The following is a 25579-nucleotide window of genomic DNA, read 5'->3' on the forward strand; positions in this document are numbered from 1 at the left end:
TTAAGAAGGGTAAGTGAAAGGTCTAATTGAAGAAATGATGGATTAAAATAGTATGAATAAAAAAGTGCCAGTAAAACAATAAAGCAGGGTATGGTTTAACATGTTAAATTTGTGGTTGGGGGAGGAGGACCTGCGCCTATCATGCGTTGTGGTCGTGTCTAGGCGCAGGTCCTCCATCTGATCTGGATACGGCCCTGATCCGGCTGACTACATCATGTGTTGAGGGCGTGTCTAGACGCAGGTCCTCCATCTGGTTTGGATACGTCCCTGATCCGGCTGACTACATCATGCGTTGTGGTCGTGTCTAGGCGCAGGTCCTCCATCTGATCTGGATACGGCCCGGATCCGGCTGACTACATCATGTGTTGTGGTCTTGTCTAGACGCAGGTCCTCCATCTGGTCTGGATACGGCCCTGATCCGGCTGACTACATCATGCGTTGTGGTCGTGTCTAGGCGCAGGTCCTCCATCTGATCTGGATACGGCCCGGATCCGGCTGACTACATCATGTGTTGTGGTCTTGTCTAGACGCAGGTCCTCAATCTGGTCTGGATACGGCCCTGATCCGGCTGACTACATCATGCGTTGTGGGCGTGTATAGGCGCTGGTCCACCATCTGATCTGGATACGGCCCTGATCCGGCTGACTACATCATGCGTTGTGGTTGTGTCTAGGCGCAGGTCCTCCATCTGATCTGGATACGGCCCTGATCCGGCTGACTACATCATGCGTTGTGGGCGTGTCTAGGCGCTGGTCCACCATCTGATCTGGATACGGCCCGGATCCGGCTGACTACATCATGCGTTGTGGTTGTGTCTAGGCGCAGGTCCTCCATCTGATCTGGATACGGCCCTGATCCGGCTGACTACATCATGCGTTGTGGGCGTGTCTAGGCGCTGGTCCTCCATCTGATCTGGATACGGCCCTGATCCGGCTGACTACATCATGCGTTGTGGTCGTGTCTAGGCGCAGGTTGGCGCAGGTCCACCATCTGATCTTGATACGGCCCGGATCTGGCTGACTACATCATGCGTTGTGGTCGTGTCTAGGTGCAGGTCCACCATCTGATCTTGATACGGCCCGGATCCGGCTGACTACATCATGTGTTGTGGTCGTGTCTGGGCGCAGGTCCTCCATCTGATCTGGATACGGCCCTGATCCGGCTGACTACATCATGTGTTGTGGTCGTGTCTAGGCGCAGGTCCTCCATCTGATCTGGATACGGCCCTGATCCGGCTGACTACATCATGTGTTGTGGTCGTGTCTAGGCTCAGGTCCTCCATCTGATCTGGATACGGCTCAGATCCGGCTGACTACATCATGCGTTGTGCTCGTGTCTAGGCGCTGGTCCTCCATCTGATCTGGATACGGCCCGGATCTGGCTGACTACATCATGTGTTGTGGTCGTGTCTAGACGCAGGTCCTCCATCTGGTCTGGATACGGCCTGGATCCGGCTGACTACATCATGTGTTGTGGTCGTGTCTAGACGCAGGTCTTCCATCTGGTCTGGATACGGCCCTGATCCGGCTGACTACATCATGTGTTGTGGTCGTGTCTAGACGCAGGTCTTCCATCTGGTCTGGATACGGCCCTGATCCGGCTGACTACATCATGCATTGTGGTCGTGTCTAGGCGCTGGTCCACCATCTGATCTGGATACGGCCCGGATCCGGCTGACTACATCATGTGTTGTGGTCGTGTCTAGGCGCAGGTCCACCATCTGATCTGGATACGGCCCGGATCCGGCTGACTACATCATGCGTTGTGGTCGTGTTTAGGCTCAAGTCCTCCATCTGATCTGGATCCGGCTCGGATCCGGCTGACTACATCATGCGTTGTGCTCGTGTCTAGACGCAGGTCTTCCATCTGGTCTGGATACGGCCCTGATCCGGCTGACTACATCATGCGTTGTGGTCGTGTCTAGGCGCTGGTCCACCATCTGATCTTGATACGGCCTGGATCTGGCTGACTACATCATGTGTTGTGGTCGTGTCTAGGCGCAGGTCCACCATCTGATCTTGATACGGCCCGGATCTGGCTGACTACATCATGTGTTGTGGTCGTGTCTAGGCGCAGGTCCACCATCTGATCTTGATACGGCCCGGATCCGGCTGACTACATCATGTGTTGTGGTCGTGTCTGGGCACAGGTCCTCCATCTGATCTGGATACGGCCCTGATCCGGCTGACTACATCATGTGTTCTGGTCGTGTCTAGGCGCAGGTCCTCCATCTGATCTGGATACGGCCCTGATCCGGCTGACTACATCATGTGTTGTGGTCGTGTCTAGGCGCAGGTCCTCCATCTGATCTGGATACGGCCCTGATCCGGCTGACTACATCATGTGTTGTGGTCGTGTCTAGGCGCAGGTCCTCCATCTGATCTGGATACGGCCCTGATCCGGCTGACTACATCATGCGTTGTGGTCATGTTTAGGCTCAGGTCCTCCATCTGATCTGGATACGGCTCAGATCCGGCTGACTACATCATGCGTTGTGGTTGTGTCTTGGTGCAGGTCCTTCATCTGATCTGGATACTGGCTGGGTTCGACTGACTACATCATGTGTTGTGGTCGTGTCTAGGTGCAGGTCCTCCATCTGATCTGGATACGGCCCGGATCCGGCTGACTACATCATGCATTGTGGTCGTGTCTAGGCGCTGGTCCACCATCTGATCTTGATACGGCCTGGATCTGGCTGACTACATCATGTGTTGTGGTCGTGTCTAGGCGCAGGTCCACCATCTGATCTTGATACGGCCCGGATCTGGCTGACTACATCATGTGTTGTGGTCGTGTCTGGGCACAGGTCCTCCATCTGATCTGGATACGGCCCTGATCCGGCTGACTACATCATGTGTTCTGGTCGTGTCTAGGCGCAGGTCCTCCATCTGATCTGGATACGGCCCGGATCCGGCTGACTACATCATGCGTTGTGGTCGTGTCTAGGCGCTGGTCCACCATCTGATCTGGATACTGCCCTGATCCGGCTGACTACATCATGCGTTGTGGTCGTGTTTAGGCTCAGGTCCTCAATCTGATCTGGATCCGGCTCAGATCCGGCTGACTACATCATGCGTTGTGCTCGTGTCTTGGCGCAGGTCCTCCATCTGATCTGGATACGGCCCGGATCCGGCTGACTACATCATGCGTTGTGCTCGTGTCTAGGCGCTGGTCCACCATCTGATCTTGATACGGCCCGGATCTGGCTGACTACATCATGTGTTGTGGTCGTGTCTAGGCGCAGGTCCACCATCTGATCTTGATACGGCCCGGATCTGGCTGACTACATCATGTGTTGTGGTCGTGTCTAGGCGCAGGTCCACCATCTGATCTTGATACGGCCCGGATCCGGCTGACTACATCATGTGTTGTGGTCGTGTCAGGGCGCAGGTCCTCCATCTGATCTGGATACGGCCCTGATCCGGCTGACTACATCATGTGTTCTGGTCGTGTCTAGGCGCAGGTCCTCCATCTGATCTGGATACGGCCCTGATCCGGCTGACTACATCATGCGTTGTGGTCGAGTCTAGGCGTGGTCCACCATCTGATCTGGATACTGCCCTGATCCGGCTGACTACATCATGCGTTGTGGTCGTTTCTAGGCGCAGGTCCTCCATCTGATCTGGATACGGCCCGGATCCGGCTGACTACATCATGTGTTGTGGTCGTGTCTAGGCGCAAGTCCTCCATCTGGTCTGGATACGGCCCGGATCCGGCTGACTACATCATGTGTTGTGGTCTTGTCTAGACGCAGGTCCTCCATCTGGTCTGGATACGGCCCTGATCCGGCTGACTACATCATGCGTTGTGTTCGTGTCTAGGCGCAGGTCCACCATCTGATCTTGATACGGCCCGGATCCGGCTGACTACATCATGTGTTGTGGTCGTGTCTGGGCGCAGGTCCTCCATCTGATCTGGATACGGCCCGGATCCGGCTGACTACATCATGTGTTGTGCTCGTGTCTAGGCGCAGGTCCTCCATCTGATCTGGATACGGCCCGGATCCGGCTGACTACATCATGCGTTGTGCTCGTGTCTAGGCGCAGGTCCTCCATCTGATCTGGATACGGCCCGGATCTGGCTGACTGCATCATGCGTTGTGCTCGTGTCTAGACGCAGGTCTTCCATCTGGTCTGGATACGGCCCTGATCCGGCTGACTACATCATGCGTTGTGGTCGTGTCTAGGCGCAGGTCCACCATCTGATCTTGATACGGCCCGGATCCGGCTGACTACATCATGTGTTGTGGTCGTGTCTGGGCGCAGGTCCTCCATCTGATCTGGATACGGCCCGGATCCGGCTGACTACATCATGCGTTGTGCTCGTGTCTAGGCGCAGGTCCTCCATCTGATCTGGATACGGCCCGGATCTGGCTGACTGCATCATGCGTTGTGCTCGTGTCTAGACGCAGGTCTTCCATCTGGTCTGGATACGGCCCTGATCTGGCTGACTAAGTCATGCGTTGTGGTCGTGTCTAGGCGCAGGTCCACCATCTGATCTTGATACGGCCCGGATCTGGCTGACTACATCATGTGTTGTGGTCGTGTCTAGGCGCAGGTCCACCATCTGATCTTGATACGGCCCGGATCCGGCTGACTACATCATGTGTTGTGGTCGTGTCTGGGCGCAGGTCCTCCATCTGATCTGGATACGGCCCTGATCCGGCTGACTACATCATGTGTTGTGGTCGTGTCTAGGCGCAGGTCCTCCATCTGATCTGGATACGGCCCTGATCCGGCTGACTACATCGTGTTGTGGGCGTGTCTAGGCGCAGGTCCTTCATCTGATCTGGATATGGCCCGGATCCGGCTGACTACATCATGTGTTGTGGTCGTGTCTAGGCGCAGGTCCTCCATCTGATCTGGATACGGCCCTGATCCGGCTGACTACATCATGTGTTGTGGGCGTGTCTAGGCGCAGGTCCTTCATCTGATCTGGATATGGCCCGGATCCGGCTGACCACATCATGCGTTGTGGCCGTGTCTAGGCGCAGGTCCTCCATCTGATCTGGATACTGGCTGGGTCTGACTGACTCGGAATATAACCTCGGGATATAAACAGAAAGATTTACATTAGCGTAGATGCCATTCTTATGATGTAATAAGTACATCAGGTGTTATAGGTAGCGTTATACTTTTACACTGTAAAAGTACTATGTGACGTGTGAAAACCTGTATGCGACCTTAACTAAACGTGTTTGATTGTGTGTGTGTGTGTGTCTCCCAGCTCTTGCAGATTTGAGCCCTCTTCAGAATCTCTCTGTTCAGAGTCTCAACACACAGTATGTTCTGCGCTGGGACTGGGCTGACGATCAGCAGAGCGCCATCAACGGAACGATCACCTTCACTGCACAGTATCTCGCGTAAGAACACTGTATCTCTGCTTTCATCCATAACATCATGTTTATTTAGATTATTGAGCCAATCTTCTAATTACAGATAACAAAATGAAAAATAATTACACAGGCTGGACAGGTCATAATAGATTCTTGTGAGAGATTTGAGGTTCATGTCCTGTAGTATAAAAATATTTGTATGCAGTATATTGACTTGGGATGCACAGATATGAACATTTAGGCCAATACCGATAACTGTTATTTCTTTACATTTGAAAGCTGATAACCGATATATTGGCCGATAAATCTAAATTCAAATTTTTATATATTGATAGCCTGAATACAAAAACAAAAGGCTAACCATTAAAAGCCATGTCCCAAACACTTCAACATAAATCAAACATATACAATATAGTAGCCTACTTTGAACCATTGTAAGATTCCTTAACTTTTAAAATTAATTTTACACCCCTATGGCCAAACATGAATGCACAAGCAAACTTGACTGTGCTGGTCAGAACGTGTAATCCCTGTTCTGGATGTACTATTCCCACAACAACACGCTGAAACACAGCAAATAAACCCAGAGATTTCACAACGTTTTATTACAATAGTGTTCTAATTATAATGGCATGTATATGACAGTCCCAAGTTATAAATGTGCATTGCTGTTTGAGCTGCGCACGCTAAAGATAAAGATGATCACTGGTACAATTAAGTGCTTTACTGCATCGTTCATTAACTCAACCAAACGCTTCCTATATTAGATTAATCAGATATATACACTAGGGCTGTGACGGTGGCAGTTTTTTACCACCGCGGTAGTAATGGACCCAAATACCGGCGGTGTTGCGGTGGTTGGGGGGGGGGGGTGTTGTTTTGAAATAAAAGAAACAACACACTAAAATGCCTGTAAAGCATTGAAATAAATATCAGTAAATACTGGTAACTTACATAATATAATAAAGTTTAATCTATTTAAAAAAAAAAAAAAAAAAAAACCTTTTGTTTAATATTTCCACACAAAGGCGCGTGACAGCCTACCGCTCTGCGCTTTGAGAGGGATGTGGGACACGAGCAGGAAAGAGACCATCGATCTCTTTTCTGATATCTTCATGTTTTCTACTTGTAAAAGGTATGAAGAGCGAATTTTATCTTCTACAAGGGCAAGGCATTTAGGCTGTTTGCGCGCTGCCAGAGAAAGCCAAACTAAAATCACCCGCGCGTGTGAAACGCGCTTTACAAAATGAACTTGACGCGCCTTACCAATTATCATATGTCTAACAAGCACAAACTGTGTTAAAAAGAATTTGACGTACAAGTAAAAATGTAGGCTATCTGTCCTACAGTGTTTTTTCTACTTTACCACAGTAAAGAATACGAAAATAATCGACCTAAAAGCGAACAAAGGAAGAAACGTTTATAACGCGTCTTTGGGTGAGACGCGATATGGGAAAAGAAAAAAGACATTCCATGCAGGGATGAGTCACGATTTTTGAATATTCGATAAGTTGATTAATAATTAATTATAGAATATCTAATGTTCTAATGTCTGTTGTGCGATCATTCTCTAAAATAAAATCTCCAAGTTCTGGTGCTGATGCGGTGGTGACGCGTTCATGTAACCAGAGGGTGATGCTGCCAATAACGCACATAACAGCTGTCACAAAGAACCGGCAAAAGTAATGATTATGAACGTGTCAAATATAGCAAGGAGACATTTGAATTGTTTATTAATAAAGTGTTTTTTTTGTGTGTGTGTGTGTGTGTGTGTGTGTGTGTGTCAGTGTCGGGCTGCAAAGATGAAGTTGACGATGCTCACTCTTCGCAGTGAACGCGCCTGAGAAATGCACACTTCATACGGAATACATAAGAATATGCTAGTCGGTTTATTTTCGTTTTGAATTGTTTTGTTTAAAAGTAGATAATTCAAGCTTTCTATAAGAAATAACTAATGGAATATTTTTAAATTCGCTTATAATCGGGTGACCAGATCGCAAACCAGAATTCAAAGCCGACAAAGCTTAAGTTTATGGGCTCACGCACAACTCTCTCATTCGTCATGAATTCAAACTTTTCCATGGCTGCGATATAACATTTAATTGCTAACCTATTATTTATTTTGTAAACAAAGCTTTGTGTGTCATTATATTAATGTAAAACATGCATTCATATACAATTTTTTTTTTTTAGACGAACCACCGCCGGTATACTCAGCCACCGCGGTGGCGCTTTACAACCGCGGTGATGCGGTTGTCAAGTTTACCGGCACAGCCCTAATATACACACACAATAAACATATTACAATTTACAATGGCACAAAATGCTGTGAATGCTCAAGTGAACTTGACTGTCCTTGTCATGAAGGCTCTAATAACCGTAGACACGCTCTTTCCGCCACAACGCGCTCGTCGCTCTTAAACACTGGCGAACCAGAATTCACAACATGCTTTTACAGTTGTAAAAAAATTCTTATTATCATAATCTGTCCAGATGTTTTGTTTTATTCTTGGTCTTCTCAATGTGACTTATTTCTATAAATTAAATTAAAGGCAGTACAACAAATACTACCTTGATGTGTAATATAGAATTATTTTTCTAGTAATTCGTGTCATTTTTGCATCATAATAGTAAGAATTAAGTGAGAAATGTGCTGAATTGTGCTTGGAATGTTTCGCCAAATCTATGCAAAGCATAGGCAAAAGTTCATGGGAACAGACGTCATCCAGCCAATGATAATGAATTCTAAAGCATTATACTGTATATTGTAAGTAAATATATAGAAGTATACAGACAGACACAGAAGCAAGTAAATCTTGGGATGGACGTCCAAGCCATGACATTTTCAGGGGTGTGATTCTTCTGGATAAATCCGGAAATCCGGCTTTTCCGACCTGAAAATGATGCTCTCGTAAATCATGCAATTTTTTTATTTTTTTTTTGCAGGTCGCGCACAAAGCACGGTTCGGGTATTGTTAAACATAATGACCGCTCACCGCTGTCAACGTTTTTTGTTCCTCTGATTCATGTCTTCATGTCATTCCGCAAGTAGTCCATTCATTTGTCACGATGGAACTTCTTTCAAAGCAGAGCTCCACCAAAGAGCCTGCACTTGTTGCAGAAGGTTATCTAAAGTGTGCTAAGAATTTTGGACATGTGGGGCGAACTATTTCTTTTCTTAGCTGAAGCCGACAACGGGACAAAATAAATGTAAAGAGAGACAGTGGAGTTCCTATTTTCGTTTTGACAAGTATAATAAATTCTGTAGTCTACCCCTTACATGACCTGGCAAGTGACATTATAATACGCATAAAACTCCCCCGACATGGTTTGAAAATACTGCCTCTAGAGCAGCTGCACATCGAGAAAATGTCATAGCATGATCAGAATAGCCACAACAGGAAAAAAAAAGAAACAAAGAAATCTGTAAAAAAAGAAGAAAGTCGAAACATTTCAAAAATAAAGTCGAAACAGAACGAGAATACAGTCTTCCGTAGAAGTTGCGTGTGTGCTTGCCATTGTTTCACATTGCTGCACAGGCATTCATAACTGCATGTCCACTGGCGCAGATCGAGTGTTTCCAATTCATCGCGCGTGCGTATGTAAAGAAATGCGCTTGTTAAGTCGAACTGCCTCGGACATGGATCTACACAAAATAATTTTATCTGGGCTTTCAACAAAAGGAAATTCTACAGGTGCCAATCTACCAACATGGCATTAGGCTACCATTATAGGACGTTATAAAATGTAATATAATATATAGGACGTTTGCACTGTATTTCATTAAATGTATATAAATGATGTCACTGTGTTTGTGTGTGTGTGTGTGGGGTCATGGTAGGTGCACCGTATATTTTCCTGCTTTTTTGTCCTTTGCCAATCACACCTATGCATGTTAATGCTTTAATAAATAAACTCCAAATGGGAGACATCCAGCAGTTTCCCTCAGACATCATTTAGAAACTCTCTGTCCAGGGTCAGTGACTGCTGTACTTCACATGATGAATCGAGTCACTCATGTGGTCTTTCCTCCAACAGTGCCCGTAAGCCGACTCACAAGCAGAAATGGAGGACCGTGTGCGCAGATGTTCTGGAGCGACGCTGTGATTTCACTGATGCTGGACTGAGTTACTGGGGCATATATCTCCTGCGTGTGCGGGCCAACACAGCACAGCAGTTCTCCAACTGGACCTACATCACCTTCTGCCCAGATAAAGAGGGTGATTAAACTGGTCTGTTGTAATCTGGCCTCGGCTCTTGATTCTGCGGTGTGACCACAGCTCTGTCCCTCTCCTCTGTAGCTGATCTAGGTCCTCCGTCCAGTGTGAAGCTGACCTCTGTTAAAGGAGATCTGGAGATCGTCATCGCTGACCCTCTGAGCTGCACCAACGAGTCCATGAAGACGCTGGTCCACGACATGCAGTACCTCATCCACTACTGGAAGCAGCCTGAAGGCTATCAGGTATCTGTGCGCTAATGACCAGCAGTTGCACTGCATAGATCAGCGGTCCTCAACTCTGGCCCTCGAGGGCCCTTGTCCTGCAGGTGATCAAACACACTGGCCTGGGGTTCTCTAGTGGTCCTGCAGAGATCAGCCCTGATCAAACACACCTGCCTGGGGTTCTCTAGTGGCCCTGCAGAGATCAGCCTTGATCAAACACACCTGCCTGGGGTTCTCTAGTGGTCCTGCAGAGATCAGCCTTGATCAAACACACCTGCCTGGGGTTCTCTAGTGGCCATGCAGTGATCAGCCCTGATCAAACACACCTGCCTGGGGTTCTCTAGTGGCCATGCAGTGATCAGCCCTGATCAAACACACCTGCCTGGGGTTCTCTAGTGGTCCTGCAGAGATCAGCCCTGATCAAACACACCTTCCTGGGGTTCTCTAGTGGTCCTGCAGAGATCAGCCCTGATCAAACACACCTTCCTGGGGTTCTCTAGTGGTCCTGCAGAGATCAGCCCTCATCAAACACACCTGCCTGGGGTTCTCTAGTGGTCCTGCAGAGATCAGCCCTCATCAAACACACCTGCCTGGGGTTCTCTAGTGGTCCTGCAGAGATCAGCCCTCATCAAACACACCAGCCTGGGGTTCTCTAGTGGTCCTGCAGAGATCAGTCCTGATCAAACACACCTGCCTGGGGTTCTCTAGTGGTCCTGCAGAGATCAGTCCTGATCAAACACACCTGCCTGGGGTTCTCTAGTGGTCCTGCAGAGATCAGCCCTGATCAAACACACCTTCCTGGGGTTCTCTAGTGGTCCTGCAGAGATCAGCCCTCATCAAACACACCTGCCTGGGGTTCTCTAGTGGTCCTGCAGAGATCAGCCCTCATCAAACACACCTGCCTGGGGTTCTCTAGTGGTCCTGCAGAGATCAGCCCTCATCAAACACACCAGCCTGGGGTTCTCTAGTGGTCCTGCAGAGATCAGCCCTGATCAAACACACCTGCCTGGGGTTCTCTAGTGGCCATGCAGTGATCAGCCCTGATCAAACACACCTGCCTGGGGTTCTCTAGTGGTCCTGCAGAGATCAGTCCTGATCAAACACACCTTCCTGGGGTTCTCTAGTGGCCCTGCAGAGATCAGTCCTGATCAAACACACCTGCCTGGGGTTCTCTAGTGGCCCTGCAGAGATCAGCTCTGATCAAACACACCTGCCTGGGGTTCTCTAGTGGTCCTGCAGAGATCAGTCCTGATCAAACACACCTGCCTGGGGTTCTCTAGTGCAGCCTTTCTCAAACTTTTTTCAGTCAGGGCACCTTTCAAAAGTGCATAAAATCTCAAGGCACCCCAGTGTAAAATATAATTTAAAAACACTGCATAACCCAAATGCAAATGCAAATTTTATATATATAGGCCTATATATTTATCTAAAATGAATGGACAATTTTATTAATCCGTTCATAATATGTTTAACCCTTTCACACGTAAATTTAATATATTCTGGCTGACCCCCCCATCGTGAGTTTTTCAAGGGGACCGTTATTTAGAATGTGTCACTTTATGGTTTCCATGGTGACGCGTCATTGCTTGTCACGTGACACACCGCAGCAACAACAGAGATGAATGAATTCTGCTTTTATGTCATTTTTACTTTTTTATTCAAAATATTCACAAATTTGTTAGATATGGCATGAAATATCTGATATTCCGATTGTCAAATATATGCAAGTGGAAGTGTTTTGTTTTTTGAACACCATTATAACGATCGCGTTAGTTGAGCTGTATGCGCGATGGGCGCCGCCATGTTAGTTTGTGCCGCAGACGCAGTTCAGAGAATCGGATCTGTTGGATTTACAACAAGTGAATTCATCCACTTCTCCCGAAATACATAAAAGTAAGTGGCAGGTGAACTGGGAGAAGAATAGAGTAAATTTTAAAGTTACTTACACAATGTGTATCTGATATGAATAAAACTAATTATAATATAAATTATTATTATTGCCTCTTCCTTTGACATCAGTGTGTATTTTACAAACTCTAAATGTATTGTTTTTTTAGTAATTATGTCTGAAACCTAAAACAAACATTATGTGGATGAAAACACTGAAAAGTTGTGATATATGACAGCTCTGAGCGCGCCTGTCTCTGGCTCAGCGCCAGCCAACGCGCGAAAGCACATTTGAATTTAGCAGTTGATCACGTCATGCACTGACCGTTCTAATCACACCGGTGCTCCAGGCCTAGACTGATCGTACGTGCGAAAGGGTTAAAAGAAGAAGAATGTATTTATGTAAATTCAAATATATTTATATATGAAATGTCAGATTTTTTTTGTATTTTTTTTTAGCCTACGTAATTTTTTGGCGGCACCCCTGACACAGTCAGGAGGCACCCCAGTGTGCCGCGGCACCCACTTTGAGAAAGGCTGCTCTAGTGGCCCTGCAGAGATCAGCTCTGATCAAACACACCTGTCTGGGGTTCTCTAGTGGTCCTGCAGAGATCAGCCCTCATCAAACACACCTGCCTGGGGTTCTCTAGTGGTCCTGCAGAGATCAGCCTAGATCAAACACACCTGTCTGGGGTTCTCTAGTGGTCCTGCAGAGATCAGCCCTCATCAAACACACCAGCCTGGGGTTCTCTTGTGGCCCTGCAGAGATCAGCCCTGATCAAACACACCTGCCTGGGGTTCTCTAGTGGTCCTGCAGAGATCAGCCCTCATCAAACACACCTGCCTGGGGTTCTCTAGTGGTCCTGCAGAGATCAGCCCTCATCAAACACACCTGCCTGGGGTTCTCTAGTGGTCCTGCAGAGATCAGCCCTCATCAAACACACCAGCCTGGGGTTCTCTAGTGGTCCTGCAGAGATCAGTCCTGATCAAACACACCTGCCTGGGGTTCTCTAGTGGTCCTGCAGAGATCAGTCCTGATCAAACACACCTGCCTGGGGTTCTCTAGTGGCCATGCAGTGATCAGCCCTGATCAAACACACCTGCCTGGGGTTCTCTAGTGGTCCTGCAGAGATCAGTCCTGATCAAACACACCTTCCTGGGGTTCTCTAGTGGCCCTGCAGAGATCAGTCCTGATCAAACACACCTGCCTGGGGTTCTCTAGTGGCCCTGCAGAGATCAGCTCTGATCAAACACACCTGTCTGGGGTTCTCTAGTGGTCCTGCAGAGATCAGCCCTCATCAAACACACCTGCCTGGGGTTCTCTAGTGGTCCTGCAGAGATCAGCCTAGATCAAACACACCTGTCTGGGGTTCTCTAGTGGTCCTGCAGAGATCAGCCCTCATCAAACACACCAGCCTGGGGTTCTCTTGTGGCCCTGCAGAGATCAGCCCTGATCAAACACACCTGCCTGGGGTTCTCTAGTGGCCCTGCAGTGATCAGCCCTGATCAAACACACCTGCCTGGGGTTCTCTAGTGGTCCTGCAGAGATCAGCCCTGATCAAACACACCTGCCTGGGGTTCTCTAGTGGTCCTGCAGAGATCAGCCTTGATCAAACACACCTGCCTGGGGTTCTCTAGTGGTCCTGCAGAGATCAGCCTTGATCAAACACACCTGCCTGGGGTTCTCTAGTGGTCCTGCAGAGATCAGCCCTGATCAAACACACCTGCCTGGGGTTCTCTAGTGGTTCTGCAGAGATCAGCCTTGATCAAACACACCTGCCTGGGGTTCTCTGGTGGTCCTGCAGAGATCAGTCCTGATCAAACACACCTGCCTGGGGTTCTCTGGTGGTCCTGCAGAGATCAGCCTTGATCAAACACACCTGCCTGGGGTTCTCTAGTGGTTCTGCAGAGATCAGCCTTGATCAAACACACCTGCCTGTGGTTCTCTAGTGGTCCTGCAGAGATCAGTCCTGATCAAACACACCTGCCTGGGGTTCTCTAGTGGTCCTGCAGAGATCAGCCCTCATCAAACACACCTGCCTGGGGTTCTCTAGTGGTCCTGCAGAGATCAGCCTTGATCAAACACACCTGCCTGGGGTTCTCTAGTGGTCCTGCAGAGATCAGTCCTGATGAAACACACCTGCCTGGGGTTCTCTAGTGGTCCTGCAGAGATCAGCCCTCATCAAACACACCTGCCTGGGGTTCTCTAGTGGTCCTGCAGAGATCAGCCCTGATCAAACACACCTGCCTGGGGTTCTCTAGTGGTCCTGCAGAGATCAGTCCTGATCAAACACACCTGCCTGGGGTTCTCTAGTGGTCCTGCAGAGATCAGCCTTGATCAAACACACCTGCCTGTGGTTCTCTAGTGGTCCTGCAGAGATCAGTCCTGATCAAACACACCTGCCTGGGGTTCTCTAGTGGTCCTGCAGAGATCAGCCCTCATCAAACACACCTGCCTGGGGTTCTCTAGTGGTCCTGCAGAGATCAGCCCTGATCAAACACACCTGCCTGGGGTTCTCTAGTGGTCCTGCAGAGATCAGTCCTGATCAAACACACCTGCCTGTGGTTCTCTAGTGGTCCTGCAGAGATCAGCCCTCATCAAACACACCTGCCTGGGGTTCTCTAGTGGTCCTGCAGAGATCAGCCTTGATCAAACACACCTGCCTGGGGTTCTCTAGTGGTTCTGCAGAGATCAGCCTTGATCAAACACACCTGCCTGTGGTTCTCTAGTGGTCCTGCTGAGATCAGTCCTGATCAAACACACCTGCCTGGGGTTCTCTAGTGGTCCTGCAGAGATCAGCCTTGATCAAACACACCTGCCTGGGGTTCTCTAGTGGTCCTGCAGAGATCAGCTCTGATCAAACACACCGGCCTGGGGTTCTCTAGTGGTCCTGCAGAGATCAGCCCTGATCAAACACATCGGCCTGGGGTTCTCTAGTGGTCCTGCAGAGATCAGCCCTCATCAAACACACCTGCCTGGGGTTCTCTAGTGGTCCTGCAGAGATCAGCCCTCATCAAACACACCTGCCTGGGGTTCTCTAGTGGTCCTGCAGAGATCAGCCTTGATCAAACACACCTGCCTGGGGTTCTCTAGTGGTTCTGCAGAGATCAGCCTTGATCAAACACACCTGCCTGGGGTTCTCTAGTGGTCCTGCAGAGATCAGCCTTGATCAAACACACCTGCCTGTGGTTCTCTAGTGGTCCTGCAGAGATCAGTCCTGATCAAACACACCTGCCTGGGGTTCTCTAGTGGTCCTGCAGAGATCAGCCCTGATCAAACACACCTGCCTGGGGTTCTCTTGTGGCCCTGCAGAGATCAGCCCTGATCAAACACACCTGCGTGGGGTTCTCTAGTGGTCCTGCAGAGATCAGCTCTGATCAAACACACCGGCCTGGGGTTCTCTAGTGGTCCTGTAGAGATCAGCCCTGATCAAACACACCGGCCTGGGGTTCTCTAGTGGTCCTGCAGAGATCAGTCCTGATCAAACACACCTGCCTGGGGTTCTCTAGTGGTCCTGCAGAGATCAGCCCTGATCAAACACACCTGCCTGGGGTTCTCTTGTGGCCCTGCAGAGATCAGCCCTGATCAAACACACCTGCCTGGGGTTCTCTAGTGGTCCTGCAGAGATCAGCCTTGATCAAACACACCTGCCTGGGGTTCTCTAGTGATTTTAAATCAGATACATATCTGATATCTGGACATCCGACCTACGTCTAAACATGCATATCCGATTCCCCTTTAAATTCAAGCCACCATAAGATGAGGACGACACGTTAATTCACAAAGAAAGCTGTTTAATGTTGTATTATGAGGCAGACATGCCTGTATACGCTCGCTCACAGCTTTTTATTGAGGTGGGAACTTTATATTTATCTTTGTAAAGAAAAGAAATTGCGCAAACAAAAACATTCAGGAGCTGGTTCTCAACCTCTGCCCATGACTTTTATAAATAATACAGCTTCACTACTGAAACCTACATTATATTTCTCAGCAATGAGGTGATAACTTCACTGTAATTAAACCAGCAAGCTTCACTATTAGGTTACTCACTCATGCACTCTCTCTCTCTCTCTCTCTGGTTAATTCATTCTAATTCATAAAAAAGTATATTACAGGGCTACTTTATTTCACTTCAGAATTCTCCGGACTATGTGTTCCATCAGATTTTGCGCTGCAAAACATTCATGAGTCACAACAGCTGTTATCTTGTCCATGCTGGAAAATAATCATGACCACCCGACATGAATTATATAAATAATTTTAATAGCTTAGCCATTCAAAACCAGGGTCTAGCATGTGCGTAGTAAAAAGATCAGCGAAAGTCATTTTGGGCGGGAATTAATGTAAACAGATATCGGATACCAGTCCTGTCTAAAGTTAATGTAAACAGTCAGGCCAAAAAAACGGAACTGTGCATTAAGACTTGCTGTGTAAATGCAGCCTTAGTGTCCGAAAGTGGCATCTAATGTGGACTAGTACAATTTCTGATGTCAACATCATTTCTGAGACTGAAGGAATTCAGAAGTGCTTTTAAGAGCATGATGACCACATTCTTTAAAAAGATGTTGGTTTCTAATCTTTATCCAGATTCTTCTCTCTTAAAGTACTTTAAAGGGCACCTATTATGCAAAATTCACTTTTACATGGTGTTTGAACATAAATGTGTGTTGGCAGTGTGTGAGCAAAACCACCCTAGAATGATAAAAATCCACCCAGTGTTTTTTTTACAATCTCAATAAATCATAAGCACTGTCTCAGAATGAGCTGTTCTCAGATTCGGCGCAGTGTGACGTAGAATTGAGCAGGCCCCTCCCACGACTGTTGATTGGCACTTCAGTTTGAGCCCAGACCCGCCCTGAGTGAGCTGGACACAGAGTCCACCATTGTTTTGACGCTTAAGCAGCTGTAGACAAGAATGTCTCCTAAGCGATTGAGGTGTGTTGTTGATGGATGTAAGAATGAACATAGCAGTCTTCATTTACTCCCGTTGTTACTCAAGGATGGATCTGTACTGTTTATGATCAAGCTTACACTCTCCGGAGTGACAGGCCTAACGTGACTGGACACGAGAAATGAAAGTGCGAGCGCGCTCTTTATGACAGCTCTTCGAGTCATTTTACCGATATAAGGTTTACCAGTTTATTTAGCACCCACTGAAAAGGTGTGTATATTTGTTTACTGTTAGTTGTAAGAGTGTTTTGTGTACTTCGCTGTGTATGTTGTTGATAATGAAAGGGAGAGAGAGAGTTTATAGATAAGACTTTAATGCTCACTTCTTATACTATTTTTATTCAGCTCTTACAGAGATTCTCTGGAGTAAAACTAACGCTCATCTTTTGTGTGATGTACAATAAACTTCACTGAACTCGTCAGTATATTTTGGTCATCATTCGGACGGGTTTTGCTACAGCAGGCTTGTATTAGTGGATAAAAGCAGATGACAAATAAGTTATAACCATAATTAAACTACACTATACCTGTTCTATCTCATACAGCATATATTCTCTGGCTCTGTGGGCATTATTGTCCGACTCCGAGTCGAAATGAACACTGCAACTGAGAGTTTCTGTTCTGATATTATCAGATGAGATTGTCCTGACTGAAGCGCGAGCTCGTGAGGCTCCGCCCCCTGTGCCGTGCAGCAGCAGTTAATTTGCATTTAAAGGGCACACACTAAAACAGCGCGTTTTTCTGAGCCCCAAAAAATTACAATTTAAACATGCTGTAAAAAATGATCTGTTGGGTATTTTGAGCTAAAACTTCACATACATACTCTGGGGACATCAGAGACTTATTTTACATCTTGTGAAAAGAGTCATAATAGGTGCCCTTTAAAAATATTTCCACAAACACTGAGGTCCAGAAGTCTGAATATGTGGATGTCACTGGATTTTTGAACCATTAATCCACCAATAATAATAATATAAAAAAGGATAATAATGGTACTGCTGAGTGAAGTATAGCATTCCCGCTATAGCTAACCCATTCCCTCTCTCCTTGTGCCTGTGCAGAAGGCTGAAGTCTTGAAGACGCAGAATAATGTGGTGACGCTGCCTAAGCTGGACCGATGGACGGGGTACTGTGTCAGAGTTCAGAGTCGCTATGACTTCTACAACAAGACAAGTGTCTTCAGTGACATACATTGCACACGCACTGAAGGTCAGCAGATCCATCACACACACACTCACTCACTCACTCACTCACACATACACGCTGAGTTCAGTTTGCTTTCCAGTGAAATCAACAAGTCATATATGGTTGTTAATAACTCTTCATGTCTGATAACAGTTTTCATTTATGAGTCACGTGTCATGTTAACCTCATGGTTCAATAAAAGGTTAATGAACAACCCACACTCAAATGTTTCTTAAACATACAGCCATAGATGTGAAAACTAAATATGGTGCTCCAGTGACACAACTTACCCCTCACTGCACCTTTACCTAGTAAAGGCTGCCATTCTGAGAAACATGATTCATTTAATAAATGTAGTTCTCTTAAGCTACATCATTTATATGGTTATTCAGCAATATCTATGATATTTATAACCTACCATTTATGAATCATGTTACATAAGGCAGAATCTATGCTTCAGATGTCATGGCTAGTGCAGCCCAGATGAATGAGTGTGAGACGTGTAGAGATTGAATGCTGTGTGTGATTTCAGGAATGATTCCGTACTGGCAGATATTTCTGTACTTCCTGTTGTCATTGGGGCTGTGCTTCCTGTTGGTGTGGTTTAGCTTTTACAAGGTGTTTAAGTCCTTCAAGAGCATCTTCTACCCAAATGTTCAACTCCCGCCTCACATTAAGGAGGTAAAAAAATTTATACTCTTTATTACATGCTATGATATCACAAGGTTTCAACGACCTTTGATTAAATAGGGGTCGTCTATATTGGTCGGCTATGTGGGACATATAGGGGACCATCTATGGGGATTGTCTTTGCGGGTCATCTTTAGGGGTTGTCTATATGAGACATCTTTGAAGGACTGTTAGACCATCTAATGAAGGACTGTTAGACCATCTAATGAAGGATTATTAGACCATCTAATGAAGGACTGTTAGACCATCTAATGAAGGATTATTAGACCATCTAATGAAGGACTGTTAGACCATCCAATGAAGGACTGTTAGACCATCTAATGAAGGAATGTTAGACCATCTAATGAAGGATTATTAGACCATCTAATGAAGGATTATTAGACCATCTAATGAAGGACTGTTAGACCATCTAATGAAGGACTGTTAGACCATCTAATGAAGGATCGTTAGACCATCTAATGAAGGACTGTTAGGCCATCTAATGAAGGATCTTTTGACCATCTAATGAAGGACTATTAGACCATCTAATGAAGGACTATTAGCCCATCCAATGAAGGACTGTTAGCCCATCTAATGAAGGACTGTTAGCCCATCTAATTAAGGACTGTTAGACCATCTAATGAAGGATTATTAGACCATCTAATGAAGGACTGTTAGACCATCTAATGAAGGACTTTTAGACCATTTAATGAAGGACTGTTAGACCATATAATGAAGGATCATTAGACCATCTAATGAAGGACTGTTAGACCATCTAATGAAGGATCATTAGACCATCTAATGAAGGACTATTAGATCATCTAATGAAGGACTATTAGCCCAGCCAATGAAGGACTGTTAGCCCATCTAATGAAGGACTGTTAGACCATCCAGTGAAGGACTGTTAGCCCATCTAATGAAGGACTGTTAGCCAATCCAATGAAGGACTGTTAGGCCATTTAATGAAGGACTGTTAGACCATATAATGAAGGATTATTAAACCATCGAATGAAGGACTGTTAGACCATCCAATGAAGGACTGTTAGACAATCTAATGAAGGACTGTTAGACCATCTAATGAAGGACTGTTAGACCATCCAATGAAGGACTGTTAGACCATCCAATGAAGGACTGTTAGACCATCCAATCTAATGAAGGACTGTTAGACCATCCAATCTAGGACTGTTAGACCATCCAATGAAGGACTGTTTGACCATCCAATCTAATGAAGGACTGTTAGACCATCCAATGAAGGACTGTTAGACCATCCAATCTAATGAAGGACTGTTAGCCCATCTAATGAAGGACTGTTAGACCATCCAATGAAGGACTGTTAGACCATCTAATGAAGGACTATTAGCCCATCCAATGAAGGACTGTTAGCCCATCTAATTAAGGACTGTTAGACCATCCAATCTAGGACTGTTAGACCATCCAATCTAATGAAGGACTGTTAGCCCATCTAATGAAGGACTGTTAGCCCATCTAATGAAGGACTGTTAGACCATCCAATGAAGGACTTTTAGCCCATCTAATGAAGGACTGTTAGCCCATCTAATGAAGGACTGTTAGCCCATCCAATGAAGGACTGTTAGCCCATCCAATGAAGGACTGTTAGACCATCCAATGAAGGACTGTTAGACCATCTAATGAAGGACTGTTAGACCATCCAATGAAGGACTGTTAGCCCATCCAATGAAGGACTGTTAGACCATCTAATGAAGGACTGTTAGACCATCCAATGAAGGACTGTTAGACCATCCAATGAAGGACTGTTAGCCCATCCAATGAAGGAAGGACTGTTAGACCATCTAATAAAGAGGACTGTTAGACCATCTAATGAAGGAAGGACTGTTAGACCATCTAATAAAGAGGACCGTTAGACCATCCAATGAAGGACCGTTAGACCATCCAATGAAGGACCGTTAGACCATCCAATGAAGGACCGTTAGCCCATCCAATGAAGGACCGTTAGACCATCCAATGAAGGACTGTTAGACCATCCAATGAAGGACTGTTAGACCATCCAATGAAGGACTGTTAGCCCATCCAATGAAGGACTGTTAGACCATCCAATGAAGGACTGTTAGCCCATCCAATGAAGGACTGTTAGCCCATCCAATGAAGGACTGTTAGACCATCTAATGAAGGACTGTTAGACCATCTAATGAAGGACTGTTAGACCATCTAATGAAGGACTGTTAGCCCATCCAATGAAGGACTGTTAGACCATCCAATGAAGGACTGTTAGCCCATCTAATGAAGGACTGTTAGACCATCTAATGCAGGACTGTTAGCCCATCTAATAAAGGACTGTTAGACCATCTAATGAAGGACTGTTAGACCATCTAATGAAGGACTGTTAGCCCATCCAATGAAGGACTGTTAGACCATCCAATGAAGGACTGTTAGCCCATCTAATGAAGGACTGTTAGACCATCTAATGAAGGACTGTTAGCCCATCCAATGAAGGACTGTTAGACCATCTAATGCAGGACTGTTAGCCCATCTAATGAAGGACTGTTAGACCATCTAATAAAGAGGACTGTTAGACCATCCAATGAAGGACAGTTAGACCATCCAATGAAGGACTGTTAGACCATCCAATGAAGGACTGTTAGATCATCTAATGAAGGACTGTTAGCCCATCCAATGAAGGACTGTTAGCCCATCCAATGAAGGACTGTTAGCCCATCTAATGAAGGACTGTTAGACCATCCAATGAAGGACTGTTAGCCCATCTAATGAAGGACTGTTAGCCCATCTAATGAAGGACTGTTAGACCATCCAATGAAGGACTTTTAGCCCATCTAATGAAGGACTGTTAGCCCATCTAATGAAGGACTGTTAGACCATCCAATGAAGGACTGTTAGACCATCCAATGAAGGACTGTTAGACCATCCAATGAAGGACTGTTAGCCCATCCAATGAAGGACTGTTAGACCATCTAATGAAGGACTGTTAGACCATCTAATGAAGGACTGTTAGACCATCCAATGAAGGACTGTTAGACCATCCAATGAAGGACTGTTAGCCCATCCAATGAAGGAAGGACTGTTAGACCATCTAATAAAGAGGACTGTTAGACCATCTAATGAAGGAAGGACTGTTAGACCATCTAATAAAGAGGACTGTTAGACCATCCAATGAAGGACCGTTAGACCATCCAATGAAGGACCGTTAGACCATCTAATGAAGGACCGTTAGCCCATCCAATGAAGGACCGTTAGACCATCCAATGAAGGACTGTTAGACCATCCAATGAAGGACTGTTAGACCATCCAATGAAGGACTGTTAGCCCATCCAATGAAGGACTGTTAGACCATCCAATGAAGGACTGTTAGACCATCCAATGAAGGACTGTTAGCCCATCCAATGAAGGACTGTTAGCCCATCCAATGAAGGACTGTTAGACCATCTAATGAAGGACTGTTAGACCATCTAATGAAGGACTGTTAGACCATCTAATGAAGGACTGTTAGCCCATCTAATGAAGGACTGTTAGACCATCCAATGAAGGACTGTTAGCCCATCTAATGAAGGACTGTTAGACCATCTAATGCAGGACTGTTAGCCCATCTAATGAAGGACTGTTAGACCATCTAATGAAGGACTGTTAGACCATCCAATGAAGGACTGTTAGCCCATCCAATGAAGGACTGTTAGACCATCCAATGAAGGACTGTTAGCCCATCTAATGAAGGACTGTTAGACCATCTAATGAAGGACTGTTAGCCCATCCAATGAAGGACTGTTAGACCATCTAATGCAGGACTGTTAGCCCATCTAATGAAGGACTGTTAGACCATCTAATGAAGGACCGTTAGCCCATCCAATGAAGGACCGTTAGACCATCCAATGAAGGACCGTTAGACCATCCAATGAAGGACCGTTAGACCATCCAATGAAGGACCGTTAGACCATCCAATGAAGGACCGTTAGACCATCCAATGAAGGACCGTTAGACCATCCAATGAAGGACCATCCAATGAAGGACCGTTAGACCATCCAATGAAGGACCGTTAGCCCATCCAATGAAGGACTGTTAGACCATCCAATGAAGGACTGTTAGACCATCTAATGAAGGACTGTTAGACCATCTAATGAAGGACTGTTAGACCATATAATGAAGGACTGTTAGACCATCCAATGAAGGACTGTTAGACCATCTAATGAAGGACTGTTAGACCATCTAATGAAGGACTGTTAGACCATCTAATGAAGGACTGTTGGCCCATCTAATGAAGGACTGTTGGCCCATCTAATGAAGGACTGTTAGCCCATCCAATGAAGGACTGTTAGCCCATCTAATGAAGGACTGTTAGACCATCCAATGAAGGACTGTTAGACCATCTAATGAAGGACTGTTAGACCATCTAATGAAGGACTGTTGGCCCATCTAATGAAGGACTGTTAGCCCATCCAATGAAGGACTGTTAGACCATCCAATGAAGGACTGTTAGCCCATCCAATGAAGGACTGTTAGACCATCTAATGAAGGACTGTTAGACCATCTAATGAAGGACTGTTGGCCCATCTAATGAAGGACTGTTAGCCCATCTAATGAAGGACTGTTAGACCATCCAATGAAGGACTGTTAGCCCATCCAATGAAGGACTGTTAGACCATCCAATGAAGGACTGTTAGACCATCTAATGAAGGACTGTTAGCCCATCTAATGAAGGACTGTTAGCCCATCCAATGAAGGACTGTTAGACCATCCAATGAAGGACTGTTAGCCCATCTAATGAAGGACTGTTAGACCATCTAATGCAGGACTGTTAGCCCATCTAATGAAGGACTGTTAGACCATCTAATGAAGGACTGTTAGACCATCTAATGAAGGACTGTTAGACCATCTAATGAAGGACTGTTAGACCATCTAATGAAGGACTGTTAGACCATCTAATGAAGGACTGTTAGACCATCAAATGAAGGACTGTTAGCCCATCTAATGAAGGACTGTTAGACCATATAATGAAGGACTGTTAGCCCATCTAATGAAGGACTGTTAGACCATCTAATGAAGGACTGTTAGACCATATAATGAAGGACTGTTAGACCATCTAATGAAGGACTGTAAGACCATCTAATGAAGGACTGTTAGACCATATAATGAAGGACTGTTAGACCATCTAATGAAGGACTGTTAGACCATCCAATGAAGGACTGTTAGACCATCTAATGAAGGACTGTTAGACCATCTAATGAAGGACTGTTAGACCATCTAATGAAGGACTGTTAGACCATCCAATGAAGGACTGTTAGCCCATCTAATGAAGGACTGTTAGACCATCCAATGCAGGACTGTTAGCCCATCTAATGAAGGACTGTTAGACCATCTAATGAAGGACTGTTAGACCATCTAATGAAGGACTGTTAGACCATCTAATGAAGGACTGTTAGACCATCTAATGAAGGACTGTTAGACCATCTAATGAAGGACTGTTAGATCATCTAATGAAGGACTGTTAGACCATCCAATGAAGGACTGTTAGCCCATCTAATGAAGGACTGTTAGACCATCTAATGCAGGACTGTTAGCCCATCTAATGAAGGACTGTTAGACCATCTAATGAAGGACTGTTAGCCCATCTAATGAAGGACTGTTAGACCATCTAATGAAGGACTGTTAGACCATCTAATGAAGGACTGTTAGCCCATCTAATGAAGGACTGTTAGACCATCCAATGAAGGACTGTTAGCCCATCTAATGAAGGACTGTTAGACCATCTAATGCAGGACTGTTAGCCCATCTAATGAAGGACTGTTAGACCATCTAATGAAGGACTGTTAGACCATCTAATGAAGGACTGTTAGCCCATCTAATGAAGGACTGTTAGACCATCTAATGAAGGACTGTTAGACCATCTAATGAAGGACTGTTAGCCCATCTAATGAAGGACTGTTAGACCATCTAATGAAGGACTGTTAGACCATCTAATGAAGGACTGTTAGACCATATAATGAAGGACTGTTAGCCCATCTAATGAAGGACTGTTAGACCATCTAATGAGAGAGTATTAGTCTTGCTCTGGAATAAAACATGTTCTCACTGTGTGTCTCCAGCTTTGGTTGTCGGAGACGCCGCATCTTCTGCCTCCTCCATGCTCCGGCTCTGTGTGGGATCAGCTGGACATGATCAGCGCTGAGACGGACACAGTCCCGGACATCCAGATCTCCATCCCTGAGGATCAGGACACCAGCGTTCCCAGCCGGCACGGCAGCGGAGACTCCGGCTTCAACTCAACAGAGGAGGACTCCAGTCTCGACACACACACCGACACACACACCGACACACACACCGACCATAGGTGCAAGACAGACATGCAGCACAGGGAAGAGATGCATGATGGGACGTTGGAGATCTGCGCTTAACAACACAAACACATGACAGTCAAACAGTCTTGACTTAGACTTGTTTTTCTCCATTCAAATCATCTTATTGTACATGTGAAACCTTTGTGTGTTTGTCATTTCAGCCATATTTTTTTATTTCTGTATTTAAGCATGCAGATTCTTTGATTCTTATAGAATCTTTATTCATCCATTTGTTAGCTTCACACTCATCTCCACCCAATGTCAGATTAAAATAGACTATCATGTGCAGTCTCCTTGTTCTTCTTCAGATTCTGTTACTAGGAAGTGTTTGTTAAAACCCTGTTCCTGTTGTTTACATGCATATTTGCTCCAGGAAGGATTTATTCATTCAACTGTTTGTCTATTTTTACTCTTACTGCATTTGTTTGTAATTATAATAACAGCTTGAGGCTCTACAGCATGTGGAGAACCTCACAACAATAGTCATTAATAAAGCTGAGGTTATCGCAAGCCTTGGTAAACTGTGGTTAAACAAGACCTGATGGGTTAAAGCCCGTCGTCTTCAAGACTCCTCAATTAAAAGGAGTTTTTCAAGGCTGTTCCAGTGTCTTCTGGACACATGTACACTGCAAAACTATGGAAATACCTGTGGCATAAAAAGCAAGGCGTGGTTATGCTAAATGATTTCCGGCTTATTGCAATAACTTCTATGTTGTGCAAAACTAAGAAGCAAGTTTTGGCTGATCATGTAATTTCAGCTGTGCCCTCGAGGTCAGATCCACTTCAGT

General features: G+C 45.9%; 1 protein-coding gene across 3 annotated transcripts in view; it reads left to right on the forward strand.

Annotated features, from left to right (window-relative positions):
* LOC308692763 (interferon alpha/beta receptor 1a-like) overlaps positions 1–25075 on the forward strand; it is a 32429-nt gene extending 7354 nt beyond the window's left edge. For all 3 annotated transcript variants that reach the window (XM_081369106.1, XM_081369107.1, XM_081369108.1), the window contains 6 exons: positions 5227–5362; positions 9374–9555; positions 9637–9797; positions 17676–17823; positions 18332–18480; positions 24540–25075. In XM_081369106.1, coding sequence (XP_081225232.1) covers positions 5227–5362; positions 9374–9555; positions 9637–9797; positions 17676–17823; positions 18332–18480; positions 24540–24848 — 1085 coding nt within the window. In that variant the 3' untranslated portion in view covers positions 24849–25075. The remainder of the gene's footprint in view (positions 1–5226; positions 5363–9373; positions 9556–9636; positions 9798–17675; positions 17824–18331; positions 18481–24539) is intronic.
* The last annotated feature ends 504 nt before the right edge of the window (positions 25076–25579 follow it).

This window comes from Scardinius erythrophthalmus, assembly GCF_964197995.2.
Source record: "Scardinius erythrophthalmus genome assembly, chromosome: 6".
NCBI lineage: Eukaryota > Metazoa > Chordata > Actinopteri > Cypriniformes > Leuciscidae > Scardinius > Scardinius erythrophthalmus.